This window comes from Girardinichthys multiradiatus, chromosome 1 (genome assembly GCF_021462225.1).
Source record: "Girardinichthys multiradiatus isolate DD_20200921_A chromosome 1, DD_fGirMul_XY1, whole genome shotgun sequence".
NCBI classification, from domain to species: Eukaryota; Metazoa; Chordata; class Actinopteri; order Cyprinodontiformes; family Goodeidae; genus Girardinichthys; species Girardinichthys multiradiatus.
In genome coordinates, this window is record NC_061794.1 from 8045210 (window position 1) to 8065636 (window position 20427).

The window sequence follows — 20427 nt, forward strand, 5'->3', positions numbered from 1 at the left end:
CTCCTCCCAGGAGACCAAGCTGCAGTGTCCTTCACTGCTCCTTTAAAGTGCTCTTTGGATTTAGCATTTTACACTTCAACTGGAGGTCATCCAAGTCTGCCTGAGTGACTCTTGGTTGGAGAGCATGAAATTGTTTTAGACGTTCTAAGGAATTAATGTATTCACTTCCAAGTCCCTTTCCACACGACTCTGCAATATCTGAAGAGTGGATAATGGCTAGAAAGAGAGCTCAGTAGTCTAAATACTACTGAGCTCTTTAGTATTTAGGCTGACCTTTGTCAGTCTAAAAACTAAATAGGTCACCAGCCCTTTATTTGTGGAAGTGGAAACAGACATTTTTTGGGCAAAAGGTTGGAGCTGCAGCATTGTATTCGAAACTTGATTGGACATATATGGAAATTTACAGATTTGTAATAAAAACCTACCAAATGTTACTTGTGACCTTATTCAGGCACAAGTAATACATTATAGTAAATCAGAAGAACATTTGTTAATCCATGTTTCATAGCAGGGATGGTGTATTCAAAGTGATGTGCAATGTTAGTTTTCAATCACAAATAATGTTTTGCTTATAGGTTAGAACGTATGAGTTTTTGTCTCATCTGTCCAGAGCACATTTTCACTTGTTTTTCATGTCCCCTCCATGGGTTATTGCCGAATACAAATGGGACCTTCAGGGGTCAGCTCCTTCAGAGATACTACTGCCTCCTGTCTGGCACTTTGATTACTGCTTTTCCTGTTTGACCTGCATTTATTGATGTTTTATTGAACCATCCTCTGAGATGTTCAAAGCCTAGGATATTGTTTTAGAACCTAACCCTGATTTAAACTTCTCCACACCTTTCTCCCTGACCTGTCTGTTCTGTTCCTTGATTTCATGATGCAGTTTGTTCACAAATGTTTCCTAACAAACCTTTCAGACACTCAGATATTTAAGACTAAAATACAATAAGATATGAAGGGCTTCTGAAAACAAACCAAATATTACAAATATTGAACATAAGGGTAAATATGCTTATTAACAACATTAACAACTCCGTAATAATTAAAACAAAGTGGTTTAGTATGGGCTTGATTTAAGGAATTTACATTTCTAAATAAATTATTTTCCAATTAGAATCAATGTATTTATCATAAATTAATTTTTTTTTAACACAATCCAGTTCAAACATTATATTGTTGTGTTAGGATATATTAATAACTTATTTACAATAAACCCAAGTCATTCCAAAATCCACCAACAACCTGACACCCAGACTCGATGCAATCTGCTGGGTTTCCTTAAATAGAAAACCTTTTAACCAATTTGAATAATAAACTGAATCCGACTGCACTGTTTAATAGTTAGGATTAACTGGAATGTATGTACCTGACTTGAATTCTGTATGATTCGATTGAATTGACTATTTAAAGTGGCTTGAGACGACGTATTGTGAATTAGCGCTATACACATTAAACTGAATTAAATTTGAATTGAACTGAATTTAATTAAACCTCACATAAAATCAATGTTCCAAAATCTCAACATGAGTATGACAAAATAAAATTTATACTATCCAAATTTCATTTGAATTAGAAGAATTTCCTGTTTGGAAAAATTATATAACTTTCATTTTATGGGGAAGGGGAACATTATTGTATTATGTCTGAATTCTGAGAATATCTTCTTTTACAACCACCTACTGGTTTGTTTGTTTGTTTACTCAACATAGTGTCTACCTCGCGAGTTCGCTGCGTTCAGTCGGCTTTAGGCGGTCTGCTGAATCCTGTTGTCTGTGATCCCTCAGCAGATCCAGTTGTTAAATGTATGAACCTCAGTCTTTCAGTGTGAAACAAAATCTGCTGAAACCAGTCTGTTGGTGTCTTTTCAAAACTTGTGCAGACTGTGAAAGTCGTGTAGTGTGTCTCCTGCTTAAGTTGAGTAATAAAATGTATTACATGTAGGAGACCTCAACAAGGGTCTACCCCAAGCAAAGAGAATGTGTACAGATTGTGATAGTTTCATAAATCAACCCACTTACAGCTTTTTTAATTTAATAATATTGCTGTGATTTTTTTTTGTGGCTTTTTTTTGTTATTGTGTAAACTGCCATCTCCAACTCCTTCCCTGACTCCTTTAGCATAGTAGACCAGGTGTGGTGGGAAAAGCAATGCATCACCTTGTATCATAGTCCAAATATAGAAATTTAATCTGTTAGGTGTTTCAAGCCAGAGAAAGGCAAGGGAGCAGTGTGCTGGGGAGCTCCCGAGGCAGATCTTGTTGTGCATAATTCAGTTTTCCCTCCATGTATGCTTTCCTTTTGGCTTCTGCTCTCTCTCTCTGTCAAGTGATTGTTCTTGTAGTTAATATTTTTCTCTATAATGTCCTTTATAGGGTAGCGAGAGGTGATAAAAACTGATGCGATGTATATTCCTTCTTTGCTAATGAGTTAAAAGACCAATTTGATAGTCTTTAAAATCCAGTTTGTGCACTATTTACATTCTGCCATGTTCTTCACTTGCTTTTTTTCAGTTTATTCAAGTTTATTAACTTAATTTTGATGTTTAGGTTATTGTTACTTCCTTGGATTCCTAGGTGAGATGTTTTAGTTTGTATTTCATTATAGATCTTGTTCCTCCCTTTTTATGTTATTTTGGTAGTGTCGTTGTTTACTTATTTCAGTTTACTTAGATGTTTTTTGTTACCTTCCTGCACACCCTGCTCATTAGTGTTAATTAGCCACTCTCCCTCAGTTACCTTCAGTTTCTCCCCCACTAGCTGATCCTGATCCCCTTCTGATCAAATCCCTGTGTCCATTGGTCCATTCTCCACTCTCCCTCAGTACATATACTCCCTTTTTGTCATTGTTCTCCACTGGTTCTCCTCCTAAAAAAAACTATACGGCATATTACTCCTATCTACTTATTAAATTCATTCACCTGCTCGCCATGCTTCTTCCTTGCTCTTTCCTGCAGTTTAGTGTAACAACAACCTCACCTACCATGACGGGTGTGCTTTTTATCATTCTCCTCCTGCACATTCCAAGTGAGTTTGGGTCAAGGCAGAGGATTGCCTTTCAGCTTTTTATAGTTGAGAGCAAAGTTAATGGTTCCTTAATTACAGCAAGTGTTTCAGGTCCCAAAGCACCATAATAGCTGCAGCATTTATTCCTACTGCAAAATAAATACTGATCTGAAACTGCCTTTTAGATTTACTCTAGTAATCTCTGTCTGATATTAAATTTGTTGGATGATCTGAAAGATTTGAGTGTGACAGAAAAAGCAAAAACTAAAGAAATCTGTAAGGAGGAAATAGTTTTCCACAGCATGTATGATAGGTCCAGCAGGTTTACTGATGGTAATACACCCTAGAGTCATATGCAGCTCTTTCACTGCTGCAGACACTTCAGGCACTGAAGCCTCCTCCCTGATATCCTTACAAAGAGTAAATAGGCTGTGGCTGGTAGTAGTTTGAAACCACATTTATAAGCCGTTTAACTCATTCATGAACATTATTATGTCAACTGTAAAAAAATTTCTAGTAATTTAAGAAATCTCTTTAAGCCAAAATGTTTTTCTTTAAGTGGATTTTTACAGCAAGTATCATGATAAAATCCTTGCTCTGATTTTAGTGGATTTAAAAAAATGGTGATGTGATATTTTTGCCATATCACTCTCAATGTATGACAATGTGGGACCTCAAGGAAACGTGAAAGTAAACGGTACATGTAACAGTACATGTTGAGGTAAACAACAGTAATGCTTGCTCTTCCTCCTCTGGTAGGTGTTTGGATCAAGCCCAGCCGAACATCCAGGATGAGGGAAAAAAGGGCAGATTTTGTGGCAGGATGTCTTGGAGGAAGAGTCATCGTAGCTGGTGGTCTGGGTCAGTATCTCTCTGTTTATCTCCTCATTTTTCTATTTGCTGTTAAGGACAGACAATCCTTTGACTAAAAACACTAAGACAGGAAATGCATAATAGCTACTCAGCCAGCATGTCCCATGAATGTAATATAAGAAATTTTATTTGAGTTGCCATTCAAATTGTGTCGGTCTTGGACTAGTATTAGGCTAAACCTAAATCTGCAGGACTTGAAAAAATTACAGATGTTAAAGCTAATAGGAAACATGTCTTGCTGAATTTAACTGAAGTGTCACTTTGCAGGGTGCAATATTCTGGTTGTAACACTGGTACTAGATTAATTAATTGCACATATTTTGTTGACCACATGGAGAATAAAACTATGGAATTAATGTGTTGAAAAAAAAAAAAAAATGATAACTAAAAAAAAAATTTGGATTATTGTTTTGTTGAACTTCCTCAGGCTTTTCTTAAAGCTTGAATTTTTTGAGGAATGAACTTCACCATCAATCAGATTCAAATATGTTTTGTTTGTTTGATGAGAACTTAGATTTGCAGGATAGACCTTTGTTATACGCCTCTTTTTCAATATCCACCATAAAAGTTCAGTTGGATTGAGATCCAGGACCCAGCTGATCTGCCTTTTATGAAGAAACATTTTAAGGCTATTTCCTTAACATAAAGATACAGCATCATCCTGTAAAATGAGAAAAAAATCCATTCCCCATGGGCCGGTGTCCTGCAACTTTTGGATGTGCACCTGCTCCCACTCACTTTAATCAAACAACCGAATGACCTCCTCAGCACACCATCAAGTTATCAGAGTCCTGCTAATGACCTAATTATTTGGTTACGGTGATTTGAAGCAGATACACATCTGAAAACGGCCCTGAGTACAGGAGTTTGACACTAAAATGTGAAAGTCTGCCTGTGTACGTCCTGTAGATTTAATAACTGGCATCAGCCCTGTTCCTTAACCTGAAATGCAGACCCAAATCATCAGTTACCTTGGAAATGTGCTTGTTTCTTTCAGGCAGTTCTATTCGCATGTTTCATTGTGATGGAACCAAAAATGAATTGCAGCATCATCTCCTTAGTCAATGCAGATTTGGTTTTCATAACTAAAACCCTTTGTCATCCAATCATCCACAGTCTATGACTACTTCACCTAGCACATTGGAACCTTGTCTTTATCTGTTTACTCATTAATGGTAGTTCTAGTTGGCTTTTCTGGGCATAAATCCTATTTTCTTCAGCCCCTTTCTTACAGTTCGCTAACAAACATCAGCTTCTGTTTTTGTCCATTTGTCAATTCTCTTGTTTTCTGCTCAAACACTTGTTCTCCACTGGTTCTCCTCCTAAAAAAAACTATACGGCATATTACTCCTGTCTACTTCTTATTAAATTCATTCACCTGCTTGCCATGCTTCTTCCTTGCTCTTTCCTACGGTTTGGTGCAACAACAACCTCACCTACCATGACGGATGTGCTTTTTATCATTCACCTGCTGCACATTCCAAGTGCGTTCGGGTCAAGGCCTTTCAGCTTTTTATAGTTGAGAGCAAAATTAATGGTTCCTTAATTACAGAAAGTGTTTCAGGTCCCAAAGCAGCATAATAGCGGCAGCATTTAATCCTACTGCAAAATAAATACTGATCTGAAACTGCCTTTTAGATTTACTCTAGTAATCTCTGTCTGATATTAAATTTGTTGGATGATCTGAAAGATTTGAGTGTGACAGAAAAAGCAAAAACTAAAGAAATCTGTAAGGAGGAAATAGTTTTCCACAGCATGTATGATAGGTCCAGCAGGTTTACTGATGGTAATACACCCTAGAGTCATATGCAGCTCTTTAACTGCTGCAGACACTTCAGGCACTGAATCCTCCTCCCTGATATCCTCACAAAGAGTAAATAGGCTGTGACTGGTAGTAGTTTGAAACCACATTTATAAGCCGTTTAACTCATTCATGAAAATTATTATGTCAACTGTAAAAAAATGTCTAGTAATTTAAGAAATCTCTTTAAGCCAAAATGTTTTTCTTTAAGTGGATTTTTACAGCAAATATCATGATAAAATCCTTGCTCTGATTTTCTGCTCAAACACTGTGAATGGATGGAACATATCTAGTGCTGTTCTAGTTGTACAGGCCACAAAACAGCATGTTTACTCTGTAGATTTGTTTATGCAAGTAACGTATCTTTTTGCACTCACAACATTGGGAAATTTATTCATTTATATGTAAAATTGATAGGCAACTCAGGGATCAGTATCACTGGTTCAGGGACACACTGTTCAGACTGTTTGACCAAGAACAAGACAAGATATTGAACTTCAGCTCAAATGCACAACCTTCAGATTGCCAAATGACTACTCTTTTTACAGAGCCACCCTGTTTTGCTACACAGTGTTAATTTGCCTTTATGATAAAGTTTCAGAAAACCAATAATTTATTTACTGAAAGTCTGTTGAGTTTAGTCTTTTTCAATGACAAAGAGCAATTTCATTATTTTGTTTTGAACCTACACTTAAGAAGTACATTTAATCACAGCAGAGATAATGTTTTGAGGCATTTTTTTAAAAGCTTCCACCAAGCCCACTTCTTTTTTTTTTGGCTGGGGTCTTATTTTGGTAACCCTTAAAGAATATTACTGCTTTAGCTGTGTTTTATAATGATTGAAACCTCTGTCAGTTTTATTTTAACACATTCACATGAAGGACTAATGCAACCTAGCAGTCTCTTCTATTCTTGGAGCTCAGGGTGATGATCAATAATTTGTCCCGACAGCCGTTCAGAGTGTGTGTGTGCATGAACATTTGAGTAAAACGTCAGTCTTGTGTTGACAAGACAGACATGAGATTCAGCACAAGACACTGAGGGAAATGGAATCGTAAATAAATGCTTCTGTGAAAAAGAGTCCGAGAAAATGTGAGGAACCCCAGGTAAATTTGTCAGAATATTTGGATTATTCTGTGTGTGTATGTGCATGTGTGTGTACTTGTACTTGCTGCTGAGAGAGGATCAGAAAATATTTTTAACCAACAAAGAGAGGTAATTTTCCTGGTCTTCACTTATTTGTCATGCTGTTTTTGGGTTAGTGGTTGGGTTTAAGACTAAGGTCTGAATTGAGTTTAGGGTTTAGGGGTTCGGTGTGTACTTGTAATGGCTAGGTTTAAGGTTAGGGTCAGGGTTTGGCCATAGAAATGAATGTAAAATGTATGGAAGTCTTTGCAAAGTCCTACATCCAACAAAATCTTCCAGGCTAATGTATGTATGTCATGATAAGAGCATTAGTAATTTAAACACTGTAGAGGATGGTAAATAACTTTACACTGATTTCAGTGTAAAAATAATGCTAATTAATTACCCTAATCCCAAACTTTGTTGATGCCCACAATTGTTGTAGTAAGCTGCTAGCCAACATATTTTACACTGCTTCTTGCCAGTGGTCGGAGTTCAGTTGCAAAGTCTTTCAAGTATTTAGAGAAAACCCTATGTGGACCTAGAAATGTCTAAAAGGTAAAATGATTTTATTACACTTTTATTCAATCCCAGAGGTGTGTTTCTGTTTAACATAATGATTCAAAACAAGGTTGATTCAAGGTGGGTCTTCTCTCAGGTGCTCAGCATGTTGGAATAGTTTGTTTCAGGAAATAAATAGGCAATTCTTGTATGACGTCTGCAGGTAGAGTTACATCCACGTCAAATAATATTTATTTGTGTGAATACTATTCAGATTAAAATACATGATGGCATGATGGCACACGTGATGGCATCAGATCAGTTACCTAAGTCACTTATATTTTAATGTATAGCCATTACAGATCTTCAGCTACACTTACACTGGCAGCAGATATTATATTGCGAATTATCATCTGTCCATTTCAGTAGGACTGTACAATAAGATGGACTATTGAAGATTTTTCGATCCTACATTTGCTAACTATTTTCAAGGTATTAACAGAAAACAAAGAACTTACAGCATTCCCCCAAGCAAAATGTGTAAAGTATGAGTTGGAGATTTTGTCCTTAATCAGTCTGAGCTAGCTTTCATGGGTCCTCATACAGGCAGTTGTATTTAAAGCACATTCGGCACTATAAGAACAGAGGAAAAGTTGTTGTTTATCCTCAACATTTTTATATCTCTGTCGGATTCAGCCGATCAATGTATTTAAGATCAGGCAGATAAAGGAGGATCCTAAAATTAATTAAAAACATTTCATTGAGAAATTTATTGAACATAAGTGCATTCCATAGAGTACAACCGTTGTGAATATCATCTTAAAGACAATAATACAATGTACAACAAAATAAAAGATAATAAGTTGTAATAATGATAGTAATATTAATAATAATAATGATGATTCTTGTCTTACATTCATCTACAATCATCTTTTAAACTGTTTCATGTTTGGTCATTGCTTAAGCACCACATTCAGACTGTTCCAAAGCTTTCCCCCACAAACTACTTCCTTTCTTTTGAATATTTTTTTTATATTTTCTGGCATTTGGTTATTTAGTGATAGCAGTGTTTTGTAGTCATTTCCCCCTCTGCGCAGTAACCTAAATATGGTTAAACTAAGGAACAGTACAGAATGCTGAATGCTTTTTCATCTAACAAGTGTTTGGCCTTTCGCAATATAGAAATAGTTTTGGGTATTTGTTTCTGAACGTATCTGATGTGAGGTTTCCAGTTCAGTTCCTCATCAATAATAACACCAAGAAAGTTTACTTTGTTTGCTATTTAAACATTTGAACCTTTATCTGTATTTTCAGTTCCTTGTCCATCTTTACATTTCCAGAACAATATTATTTAGCTTTTGTTAAAATTTTAATGAAACCATATCGTTAGCTTTTTCATTTCTTAATTGATATCTTTTTACAACTGTTACAATACAGAAAATGTTTGTGTCATCAGCAAATAATACAACCTTCAAATATTTTGCAAACTATAAAAATTTAGGACCCAAATCTGACCCTTGTGGAACACCACAAGCAATGTCCAAACACTAATCACATCTCATATGCTGTCTGCCAATAACTTTTAACCAATTGTAACACAGGCCCTCTGATCCTTTAGCTTTCCAGAATTTTTTTTACAGTAAATCAGGATTTATTGTGTCAAAAACTTTTTAATATCAACAAATACTGCAGTTTTCTCCTTCTCAACAGCAGTTGGAATTCTTGTCTTGTTCCAGTATGGAAGGAAGACAAAAAACGTTTATGCCTGAAAAAAGTTTATTTTCAGGCATAAAGAACGTGTGTAGATCACGAAATGAACGGATGATCTGATTGGGGCTGAACAAACTTTTAGAAGATTAAGGATAGATCGACCGATTCCTTCAAATGGACACAAAGATGGAATTTGGGAAGTAGTGGGTTGTTGCTCACCACAGTACAGAGACTGCCCTTGTCAAGGTGCTTAATGTCATCAGTATAAATGCAGACTGTGGAAGAACCACAGTGGTGGTATTATTGGACCTTAGTGCAGCATTCAACAGTTGATCACTCCATTTTATTAGAGCGCCTGGAAAACTGGGTCGGTCTTTCTGGAACAGCACTCAGTTGGTTTACATCCTACCTGAAGGACAGGGACTTTTTTGTGTCAGTGGGTAACTATAAGTGAATTGATTACTGCAAGGCTGTCTTCACAGGTCTGCCTAAAAAGTCGATCAGACTGCTGCAGTTGATCCAAAACACTGCTGCCCACGTTCTCACTAAAACTCAGAAAGTGGAGCACATCAACCCAGTTCTAAAGTCCTTACACTGGCTCCCTGTATCTCAAAGAATATACTTTAAAATACTTCTGTTAGTCTATAAATAACTGTATGGTTTAGCACCCAATTATATTACAGACTTGTTGTCAGTGTATCAACCACCCAGACCTCTCAGATCTTCTGGCTCAAATCTACTCTGCATACCCAGAACCAGAACCAAACATGAAGAAGCAGCTTTTAGTTCTTATGCTCCACTAATCTGGAATAAACTCCCAGAAAACTTTAAAAGCACTAACACCCTAAGTTGCTTTAAATCAAGATTAAAAACTTAGAGTGACCTTTGACTGTGCCATCTAAGCATTATTAGTTACGTTTTCAGTCCAACTTTCCTTTAATTTTCTCATCAATCTTTTTATTATTAATTTAATAAATTTTTATTATCATCTTTTTAATTATTCATTTTTTATTCTCTTTAATTATTTAATTACCTTTATGGCACTACAATATACTTTTCCTATTATGTCTTTTTTTCTTTTTTTTTATGTACAGCACTTTGAATTGTCTTACTACTGAAATGTGCTGTATAAATAAACTCACCTTACCTTGACTTGCCTTGCCTTGTTTGGGTAGAAGAAGACCAATTCTAATAGGCAGCTTTCTCTACAACTGTACTTTAGGATGGGTGCTCTCTCATGACCAGTATTTGGCTATCTTTCTTACACAAATGGACATTTAAAGTCTATTACAAAATAAATGTATTGTCTTCTGTGGACTGGAACCCTTTGAAAAATGTTGTTTTATGTCTGGACAACAGGTTAATGATAGACCAGGTCCTATTAATGCACCTGAGGAATAAAAACTGGATTATATTGAATGATTCATTAGAAGACTCTAGATAAACCTACAGAATCTAATTTTGGATTTAAACCAAAAAAGTCTGTCGCTTTTTTTGCTGTGTACTAGCATCCAAACTAGAAATATAAGTATGGTTGAATATGGTAGCCTGGGCTTATTGATACAAAAAGGATCTTGAGGTGTGGACAGTGCCTTCAAACTATCTATGTCCTGATCCAAGCATATATTGGTATTAAAGAAAGATTTTTTCCTGACCCAAAAGAGTAACTTTTTTTTAAAAGCATTTGCAAAAATAAAAAAGAGAAAAAGTACAAATATATTCTTATGTGAGTTTCTTTTGACTTTTAATGACTAAAACTGTCATAATCCTTATCTAATTTCTCAGTTTATTTCCTGTTTATGTTCTCCCATTGCTGCCATTTCAGTTCTGTTTATTGTGTACTTTAGTCTTGGCTCATTCTTGTGTCCATATACATTTATATTCTGTTAGATTTCTTCCCTATGTTCCTCCCTGTCTAGCCCTGTTAATTGTACCTCTCTCTCCGTCAGTTCATGCTGCCTTCATTGTTGTCAGCTGTTGCTCATTTCCACTTGATTACTCTCACCTGCTCTCCATGCCTTTTCTACTCACTCCCCCCTTTATATAAGTTGTCTGGTTTTCTTCTTTCATTTGCTGGTTTCTTCCGTTTACTGCTCCATGTCTCTGCTTCATGTCTTATTCTCCACATCCTGTTTATCCTGAATTCTTCATGTACGCTTGCTGTTTGTTTTTATTATTGAATCATTTCACACACTATGCTATCTTCTGCCCTTCAGGGTGCCAGAGTGACCTTTGGCGCATACATTTCTATCCCTTCATCATAATGACTATCAAATTAAAGTATGACTAAGCTTTGGCATTAAGTCACCCAACGTCCAGAAGACGTTTTTTTTTTTACGTTTATCACAAATTGTGAAATGTAATTTTGCCATTGACATGTTCCAGCTGAATATGTTAGGTATTGTATTTGTATATTGTGTTAGCCTCAGTGACTGACAGTTTCATTGATGCATGTAAATTGTGACTGCATGCCAGCTGCTCCAGAGGATGTACTGAAGATGCAATCATGTTTTCATCCATGTAATTGAACTTGTATATTTGCATTGTCTGTGGAAGCAAGCCAACATACAGGACTTATCCATTTTTATCTGATACACTTACAGTTCTTCCAGACATGAACAAATTGTGGAACATGTGTCCCGAGGTTTAATGGTTCAGACCTATTCTCTAATCCTTTGGCTTATTTCTATCTTTATTATTGGAGCCCAGACATTTCCTTCTTATGTCAGTTGAAGTCTGTTACATTGGAATATTAAGAAAAACCTGCACTGTGAGCAACTTGACAAGACAAAAGCCAGAAAGATTTGTTAATTTCTCCTTGTAACCAAGAAAGCCAAGTCCATCTCTCCATTTCTAAGATGTTGCATCAGTGGTTAACTTTAGAGTCATTCTGTCATTCTGTGTTATGCCTGAGTGACATTGTAAAATTCACCATGTCAAGTCTTATGACACAGATAAAAGTTTCCATGAATCACATTATGACAGGGCTGTAAAATCTGGAAACACACAATCTGATTATGCTATTTTATGATCGAAACTATTTGTTGAGATCAAAGCAGACAGACACTGCATTACCAAAAGCCTACAAGCATGCCTGTTTGCCTTCACACACAGATGGATCTTAGGGACTTTCCATTTCTAATCAATTGAGTTTATTATGATGTCAACACAGCCTTGCACAGCTTGCACAGCTTTAACTCTTCTGGGAAGGGCTATCCGCAAACTGTACGAATCCACTTATAGGAGTTTTTGATCATTCTTTCAGGAGAGCATTAGCGAGATTTCAACTGGTGTTGCGGAGAAGGCCTGGCTTACAGTTTTGCTCTAATTTATACACAGAGGTGTTCTGTCAGGTTAAGGTCAGGACTGTGCAAGCCACTGAAGTTCTTCCAGACCATCCATGTCTTTATTGACCTTGCTTTATCCAATGGAGTCATTTTGGCACAGAAAGGGTCATTCTCAAACTGTTTCCACAAAGTTAAGTGTATGAAATTGTCCAAAATTTCTTGGTACACCAAAACATTAGCGGTGCCTTTAACTGGAACTGAGGGGTTGAGCCTAACTCCTGAAAAACAGCCTTACTCCATTGTCCCGTCTTCACTGAATATTAAACTTGACATAATGCAGTCCGGCAAGTACAGTTCTCTTGCAAACTACCAAACCCAGACTGTACTGGAATACCAGACAGTGAAGCATGGTCCGTCACTCCTTCGTGGAGCCCAGTGATGCCGTGCTTTACACCAACCCATCTGAAACTTTACACTGCACTGGTAATGTAAGGCATGGAAGCAGCTACTTAGCCATGAAAACTCATTTAATGAAGTTCTCCACCTTCTGTTTTGAACAAATCAGAAGGCTACATGGAATTTGGATGTATGAAACTTGTGATATGGCAAAGAGTTGGCGACCTCTGAGCATTAGGTGTCTCAGGATCCCTGGGCCGACTCTGTGATTTTACCTGGGCTACCACTAGGAGGCTGAGTTGTATAATTCCCAAATACTTCCACTTTGTTTTAATATTCCTATTGATTGACTGTTGAATAATTAGTGGTAAGGAAATTTCACCGCTGAGCTTATTGCACAGGTGTCATCCTAATAAACTATCATGCTGAAAGTCAATGAGAGTGACCAATTCTTTTACAAATGTTTATAGAAGCAGTCTACATGTCCAGGTGCAGGATTTGGCCATGGAAGTGACTCGAATCACTGAATTAAATCATTTTGGGGGGTAAGCAAAAACTTTGGGCCTGATCTTCAAAAGATTTGCGTGTAGAAAACCGCACGCAAACCTGTTTGCGTCAGGAAAGCTGATCTACAAACAAGGTGGTAATCGGACTGCGTAAATAAAATGAGCGGAACACCGGGCAAAAACATTTTAGCGTGTCTGCCTTCATTAATATGCAAACTATCGGACAATGACCCAAACGCGCAAATTCACGGGAGGAGGATATGCAAATGTCATCCCTTACCATCCGCAATGCGATTTTCAAAGCCTGAAATGGTTTGCGTGCGCAATTTTTGCGTGTGGATTTACCACGTTTGAAATGCAGGTGCTAACTGGGATGCAAAACTGTCTGCTATCACTTTGGCCAAAAAGAGGCATAGATAGATAGAATGACAGATGACAGGGAGAGAGAATCTTCTGTACATGTGCCAACAGATTTGGGTTGTCAAAAATAAAAATATTAAAAATAGATAATAGAGGATATTATGTAGGATTATCGAAGCTCTGATTTGGAGCCAATCACAAACAGAAGCCGTAATATTTTTCCTAAGGTAAAACTCCTTGCAACACTTCATATAAGATTATTCCAACGTTAAATTGCTGTCAGTGATCATCTACTGAAGGGGCACAAACCTAATCATGGCAAAATGCGCACATCACTGATCAAGCGCACACAGCCTGTAATCTCACATCATGCAAAAGATACACTGTGCTTTTATGTTGATAATATAATTAATAGGAAAGAACTAAAGACATTATAAGGCAGATTAAAACCTTCATTTGCAAACTGGATGCTAAAAGCAATTCTTAGTAGGTGAAAAATCACGTAAAATAACAAAATCAGTTTGATTACCTTCTTTAAATGTGAACATATGCCAAGGGAGGGTAAAAAATGATTTTATGTCACCAAAAAACAATTTAAACAATCAAACATGTTGTTGTATATTGTTAAAATATTGGGCAAACAAACAAAACAAATTTAGTAAAATCATTGGAAAATAATTTATTTTTACCTATACAGGTCCTTCTCAAAAAATTAGCATATTGTGATAAAGTTCATTATTTTCCATAATGTCATGATGAAAATTTAACATTCATATATTTTAGATTCATTGCACACTAACTGAAATATTTCAGGTCTTTTATTGTCTTAATACGGATGATTTTGGCATACAGCTCATGAAAACCCAAAATTCCTATCTCGCAAAATTAGCATATTATTAAAAGGGTCTCTAAACGAGCTATGAACCTAATCATCTGAATCAACGAGTTAACTCTAAACACCTGCAAAAGATTCCTGAGGCCTTTAAAACTCCCAGCCTGGTTCATCACTCAAAACCCCAATCATGGGTAAGACTGCTGACCTGACTGCTGTCCAGAAGGCCACTATTGACACCCTCAAGCAAGAGGGTAAGACACAGAAAGACATTTCTGAATGAATAGGCTGTTCCCAGAGTGCTGTATCAAGGCACCTCAGTGGAAAGTCTGTGGGAAGGAAAAAGTGTGGCAGAAAACGCTGCACAACGAGAAGAGGTGACCGGACCCTGAGGAAGATTGTGGAGAAGGGCTGATTCCAGACCTTGGGGAACCTGCGGAAGCAGTGGAATGAGTCTGGAGTAGAAACATCCAGAGCCACCGTGCACAGGCGTGTGCAGGAAATGGGCTACAGGTGCCGCATTCCCCAGACCTGGGCTACAGAGAAGCAGCACTGGACTGTTGCTCAGTGGTCCAAAGTACTTTTTTCGGATGAAAGCAAATTCTGCATGTCATTCGGAAATCAAGGTGCCAGAGTCTGGAGGAAGACTGGGGAGAAGGAAATGCCAAAATGCCAGAAGTCCAGTGTCAAGAACCCACAGTCAGTGATTGTCTGGGGTGCCGTGTCAGCTGCTGGTGTTGGTCCACTGTGTTTTATCAAGGGCAGGGTCAATGCAGCTAGCTATCAGGAGATTTTGGAGCACTTCATGCTTCCATCTGCTGAAAAGCTTTATGGAGATGAAGATTTCATTTTTCACCACGACCTGGCACCTGCTCACAGTGCCGAAACCACTGGTAAATGGTTTACTGACCATGGTATCACTGTGATCAATTGGCCTGCCAACTCTCCTGACCTGAACCCCATAGAGAATCTGTGGGATATTGTGAAGAGAACGTTGAGAGACTCAAGACCCAACACTCTGGATGAGCTAAAGGCCGCTATCGAAGCATCCTGGGCCTCCATAAGACCTCAGCAGTGCCACAGGCTGATTGCCTCCATGCCACGCCGCATTGAAGCAGTCATTTCTGCAAAAGGATTCCTGACCAAGTATTGAGTGCATAACTGTACATGATTATTTGAAGGTTGACGTTGTTTGTATTAAAAACACTTTTCTTTTATTGGTCGGATGAAATATGATAATTTTGTGAGATAGGAATTTTGGGTTTTCATGAGCTGTATGCCAAAATCATCATCACTTATTGCACATGCAATTTATTTATATTACACACAAATTAGCGCTAAAGATCAAGCCCTTACTGTATTATCTTGGTATATTTTTTACTTCCATAGGCCTCTGAGGCCTCTGAGGACACTGACTATGGTGTTGTTGGGCCCAGCCATGGATAGAGAACAAGGACTGACCTGCACACAGAGAACAAAAAGAGACTGATGAAAACTCTGAATCCCAGAATGCACGGTAATAACCCATTTTCATGACACGTTCCAGAAAGGAGGAGTCACAGCTGGAATCCCTGTGATGTCATAGAGCTACAAAACTCTGTGTGCAGCAGCATTTCTTTCTCTCTGCCCATGGCTATCAACAGGTTCTGTTTTGTAGAACACATGCGTGAACATCTTGATTGGGCTATCTGAGTAAAAAACTGCATCTTCAAAGAAACCTTGAATCCTAAGTAAAGTACAGTGTGCTTGTCTGTGTGTCCAGTGATCGGAACCTGAGCAAAAATAAGACTAGCCATCTGAAAGTAGCCTCCTGCAAATAAGATCTGAAAGAATTACAGATACCCCAAGAAGAGACTGAGTCTCTAATTATGTTGACGAAGCAGTTTTCCTTCTAATGCCTTGAAAAAGATGGCATTGGAAACCACAGCTCGGCACACCTGACGTCCGGTCCAAGAAGATGGCCATTCCAGCCACTAGACTGAGATCAGTCGCCATGTCTTTTCTGTTCATCAGAACAGGTCAAAGTAAGAGGTTGTGTCTGGGCAGTGTAAGCTAGTTTAGGATAAAACTATTTAAATATTTTTATTTCATTGTGTTTTGCTTTGTTTTAATGATTAAACTGCGTTGGGCTGGAGTAAGCTAGAGCTGAGGCTATTGGTGATTCCCTTCCCTCCCATCTCAATAACCTGTATAAAATATGTCCATGTAGTTCTAAATGCGCTAAATTGTGTCTCTGTTATCCCAGCTGCTAATGCTAAAGCTCTGCTATTGCTAAGACCATAGTCACCTTTTGTTATCCTGTGTTTAATACAGAGCTTGCTTTGTTCACACTGCAGTTGGCCTTTGCACTACGGCATCTTGTTAGTCCATAACTCCATATAATCAGTCACTGTGATGGCTAGTTAACACAACATTAATAATCAATTGTCCAGAATATTATTCATTTCTAATTCAGAAAGTTATTTTTAAAACATTGTTTTATTAAAATAGTGTTTTCTTTCCCTATTTGCTTTGCATTGTGAGCTTGTTGTTTGAACACAGAGCAGTTGTTGTCCTCAGAACTGATTTGACCTCATTCCAAATTCCTCAAAAGAAACCTATTCACACTGAACTATGATATCATGGCATCCTTTTATTTATGTTTTCCTTATTTTTTTCATCTTACTTAGTAGTTAAAATAACTAACGTAGTTGAAGAGTTTCTTGACTGAAGTATTTTAACTGGAAGTTGAAGAATTTTGCTAATACAGGTCCTTCTCAAAATATTAGCATATTGTGATATAGTTCATTATTTTCCATAATGTAATGATGAAAATTTAACATTCATATATTTTAGATTCATTGCACACTAACCGAAATATTTCAGGTCTTTTATTGTCTTAATACGGATGATTTTGGCATACAGCTCATGAAAACCCAAAATTCCTATCTCACAAAATTATCATATTTCATCCGACCAATGAAAGAAAAGTGTTTTTAATACAAAAAACGTCAACCTTCAAATAATCATGTACAGTTATGCACTCAATACTTGGTCGGGAATCCTTTGGCAGAAATGACTGCTTCAATGCGGCGTGGCATGGAGGCAATCAGCCTGTGGCACTGCTGAGGTCTTATGGAGGCCCAGGATGCTTCGATAGCGGCCTTTAGCTCATCCAGAGTGTTGGGTCTTGAGTCTCTCAACGTTCTCTTCAAAATATCCCACAGATTCTCTGTGGGGTTCAGGTCAGGAGAGTTGGCAGGCCAATTGATCACAGTGATACCATGGTCAGTAAACCATTTACCAGTGGTTTTGGCACTGTGAGCAGGTGCCAGGTCGTGCTGAAAAAGGAAATCTTCATCTCCATGAAGCTTTTCAGCAGATGGAAGCATGAAGTGCTCCAAAATCTCCTGATAGCTAGCTGCATTGACCCTGCCCTTGATAAAACACAGTGGACCAACACCAGCAGCTGACACGGCACCCGAGACCATCACTGACTGTGGGTACTTGACACTGGACTTCTGGCATTTTGGCATTTCCTTCTCCTCAGTCTTCCTCCAGACTCTGGCACCTTGATTTCCGAATGACATGCAGAATTTGCTTTCATCCGAAAAAAGTACTTTGGACCACTGAGCAACAGTCCAGTGCTGCTTCTCTGTAGCCCAGGTCAGGCGCTTCTGCCGCTGTTTCTGGTTCAAAAGTGGCTTGACCTGGGGAATGCGGCACCTGTAGCCCATTTCCTGCACACTCCTGTGCACGGTGGCTCTGGATGTTTCTACTCCACACTCAGTCCACTGCTTCCGCAGGTCCCCCAAGGTCTGGAATCGGCCCTTCTCCACGATCTTCCTCAGGGTCCAGTCACGTCTTCTCATTGTGCAGCGTTTTCTGTCACACTTTTTCCTTCCCAAAGACTTCCCACTGAGGTGCCTTGATACAGCACTCTGGGAACAGCCTATTCGTTCAGAAATTTCTTTCTGTGTCTTACCCTCTTGCTTGAGGGTGTCAATAGTGGCCTTCTGGACAGCAGTCAGGTTGGCAGTCTTACCCATGATTGGAGTTTTGAGTGATGAACCAGGCTGGGAGTTTTAAAGGCCTCAGGAATCTTTTGCAGGTGTTTAGAGTTAACTCGTTGATTCAGATGATTAGGTTCATAGCTCGTTTAGAGACCCTTTTAATGATATGCTAATTTTGTGAGATAGGAATTTTCATGAGCTGTATGCCAATGTATGCCAAAATCATCCGTATTAAGACAATAAAAGACCTGAAATATTTCAGTTAGTGTGCAATGAATCTAAAATATATGAATGTAAAATTTTCATCATGACATTATGAAAATAATGAACTTCATCACAATATGCTAATATTTTGAGAAGGACCTGTATGAATGTTAAATTTTCATCATGGCATTATGGAAAATAAGTAACTTTATCACAATATGCTAATATTTTGAGAAGGACCTGTATATGCTTGTATTTGGAGAGAAGTTTGTTTATTCTGTGTGGGCAAAAATTCACACCTTCGTCTATTCTTAATACCACACCTCACTAGGCAGGTATTCAAACTAACAGCTATTTGGCTATTAATTCCTAATATTCAGGTGGTGCCCCGACTTTTTGTCATTTTGTTTATAATTACAAACTTTATTAATAATTGGCTTTGATACTTATTAATAGTTCATTAATAATTCATACCCAAACCTAACCTAATGTCACACAACAGAGTTGTCACAATAGGTATTGAAAGTAAAAATCAAACTGAAATAGTAGAATGTTCAAATAATACTTTTTGAATAGGAATCAATTGCAGAAGAGACAGACAGGTTCACCTAGGTTTAAAAAGCATATGAACCAGTCAGTCAGTCATTTTCTACCGCTTATTCCATAGTGGGTCACGGGGGAGCTGGTGCCTATCTCCAGCAGTCTATGGGCGGGAGGCGGGGTACACCCTGGACATGTCGCCAGTCCATCGCAGGGCAACACACAAACAACCAAGCACACACTCATTCATACACCTAAGGGCAATTTAGAGTGACCAATTAACCTAACAGGCATGTCTTTGGACTGTGGGAAGAAGCCGGAGTACCCGGTGAGAACCCACGCATGCACGGGGAGAACATGCAAACTCCATGCAGAAAGACCCCAGGCTGGGAATCAAACCCAGGATCTTCTTGCTGCAAGGCAACAGTGCTACCAACTGCGCCACCGTGCAGCCCGCATATGAACCATTGAGGCAAAAAAAGAAAAAAAAAAAGAAATCATCAAAATACTGCAAAAATACCATTCAGAAACACCAACAAATGTCAAGGGATCCAATTTATTAAAATAACAACTAAAAAAAATCTCTTTGGCATCTACTGTATTTGTGGCGAAAGAGAAAACATCTATAACCTGATACAAAAACAGGTGTAAATTGCTTCCATCTGCTTAACCTGATGGGCAGGTTTGTTCCTGCATGTATTTAATGCAATCTGCTTTGTTAATCCAGTGTAAAAGATAGTGGGAGTAGTAAAAAAAAAAGATAAAATAAGGACAACAATCATCAGAGTCACATGGCAAGAATCCTCAAGGAAAGCAAAAGATTTCCTCAAGAAACTGAGTCAAAGTTTCTTTGATGTATTTTAAAAGCCAGTTTTGCTGTTCCTGTGTCCTAACTTAACAGTGTTTACAAGGAGCTTGTTTATTTTGTTGGGGTGCATAAGTGAATAGAAGGTATAATTGGTATTTTCAGAAAAGGCAGTAAACATAATGAAAGGAGAGAGAACAATGCAACAGCGGCTGAATGTTGGAGAGGTGACATACAAAAAAAGACAATTGTATGAGAAGTACAAAAATAAAGACAAAAATACAGAACAGGAAAACTGAGAACTGAAAAGGGCTAAGATAGAAACAAGGATAAGTGCAGGAAATCAAGTAGGATGCAACCAACTGGAGAAATGGGCTAAGATTTGCAAAGTAAAAGTAGAAGTAGAAAACAAGAGTTACACAGGAGAGAAAAACAATACAGCTATAAACAACAAGTAAAAATAAAATGGTAATGTAAACAGTAGTGAAGAA

The 20427-nt window shown here is 37.9% G+C and overlaps 1 protein-coding gene across 1 annotated transcript in view; it reads left to right on the forward strand.

Annotated features, from left to right (window-relative positions):
• Positions 1–20427, forward strand: part of klhdc8b (kelch domain containing 8B) — a 101132-nt gene that overhangs the window by 68361 nt on the left and 12344 nt on the right. Inside the window, exon 3 of the mRNA XM_047363998.1 lies at positions 3764–3865. Coding sequence (XP_047219954.1) covers positions 3764–3865 — 102 coding nt within the window. The remainder of the gene's footprint in view (positions 1–3763; positions 3866–20427) is intronic.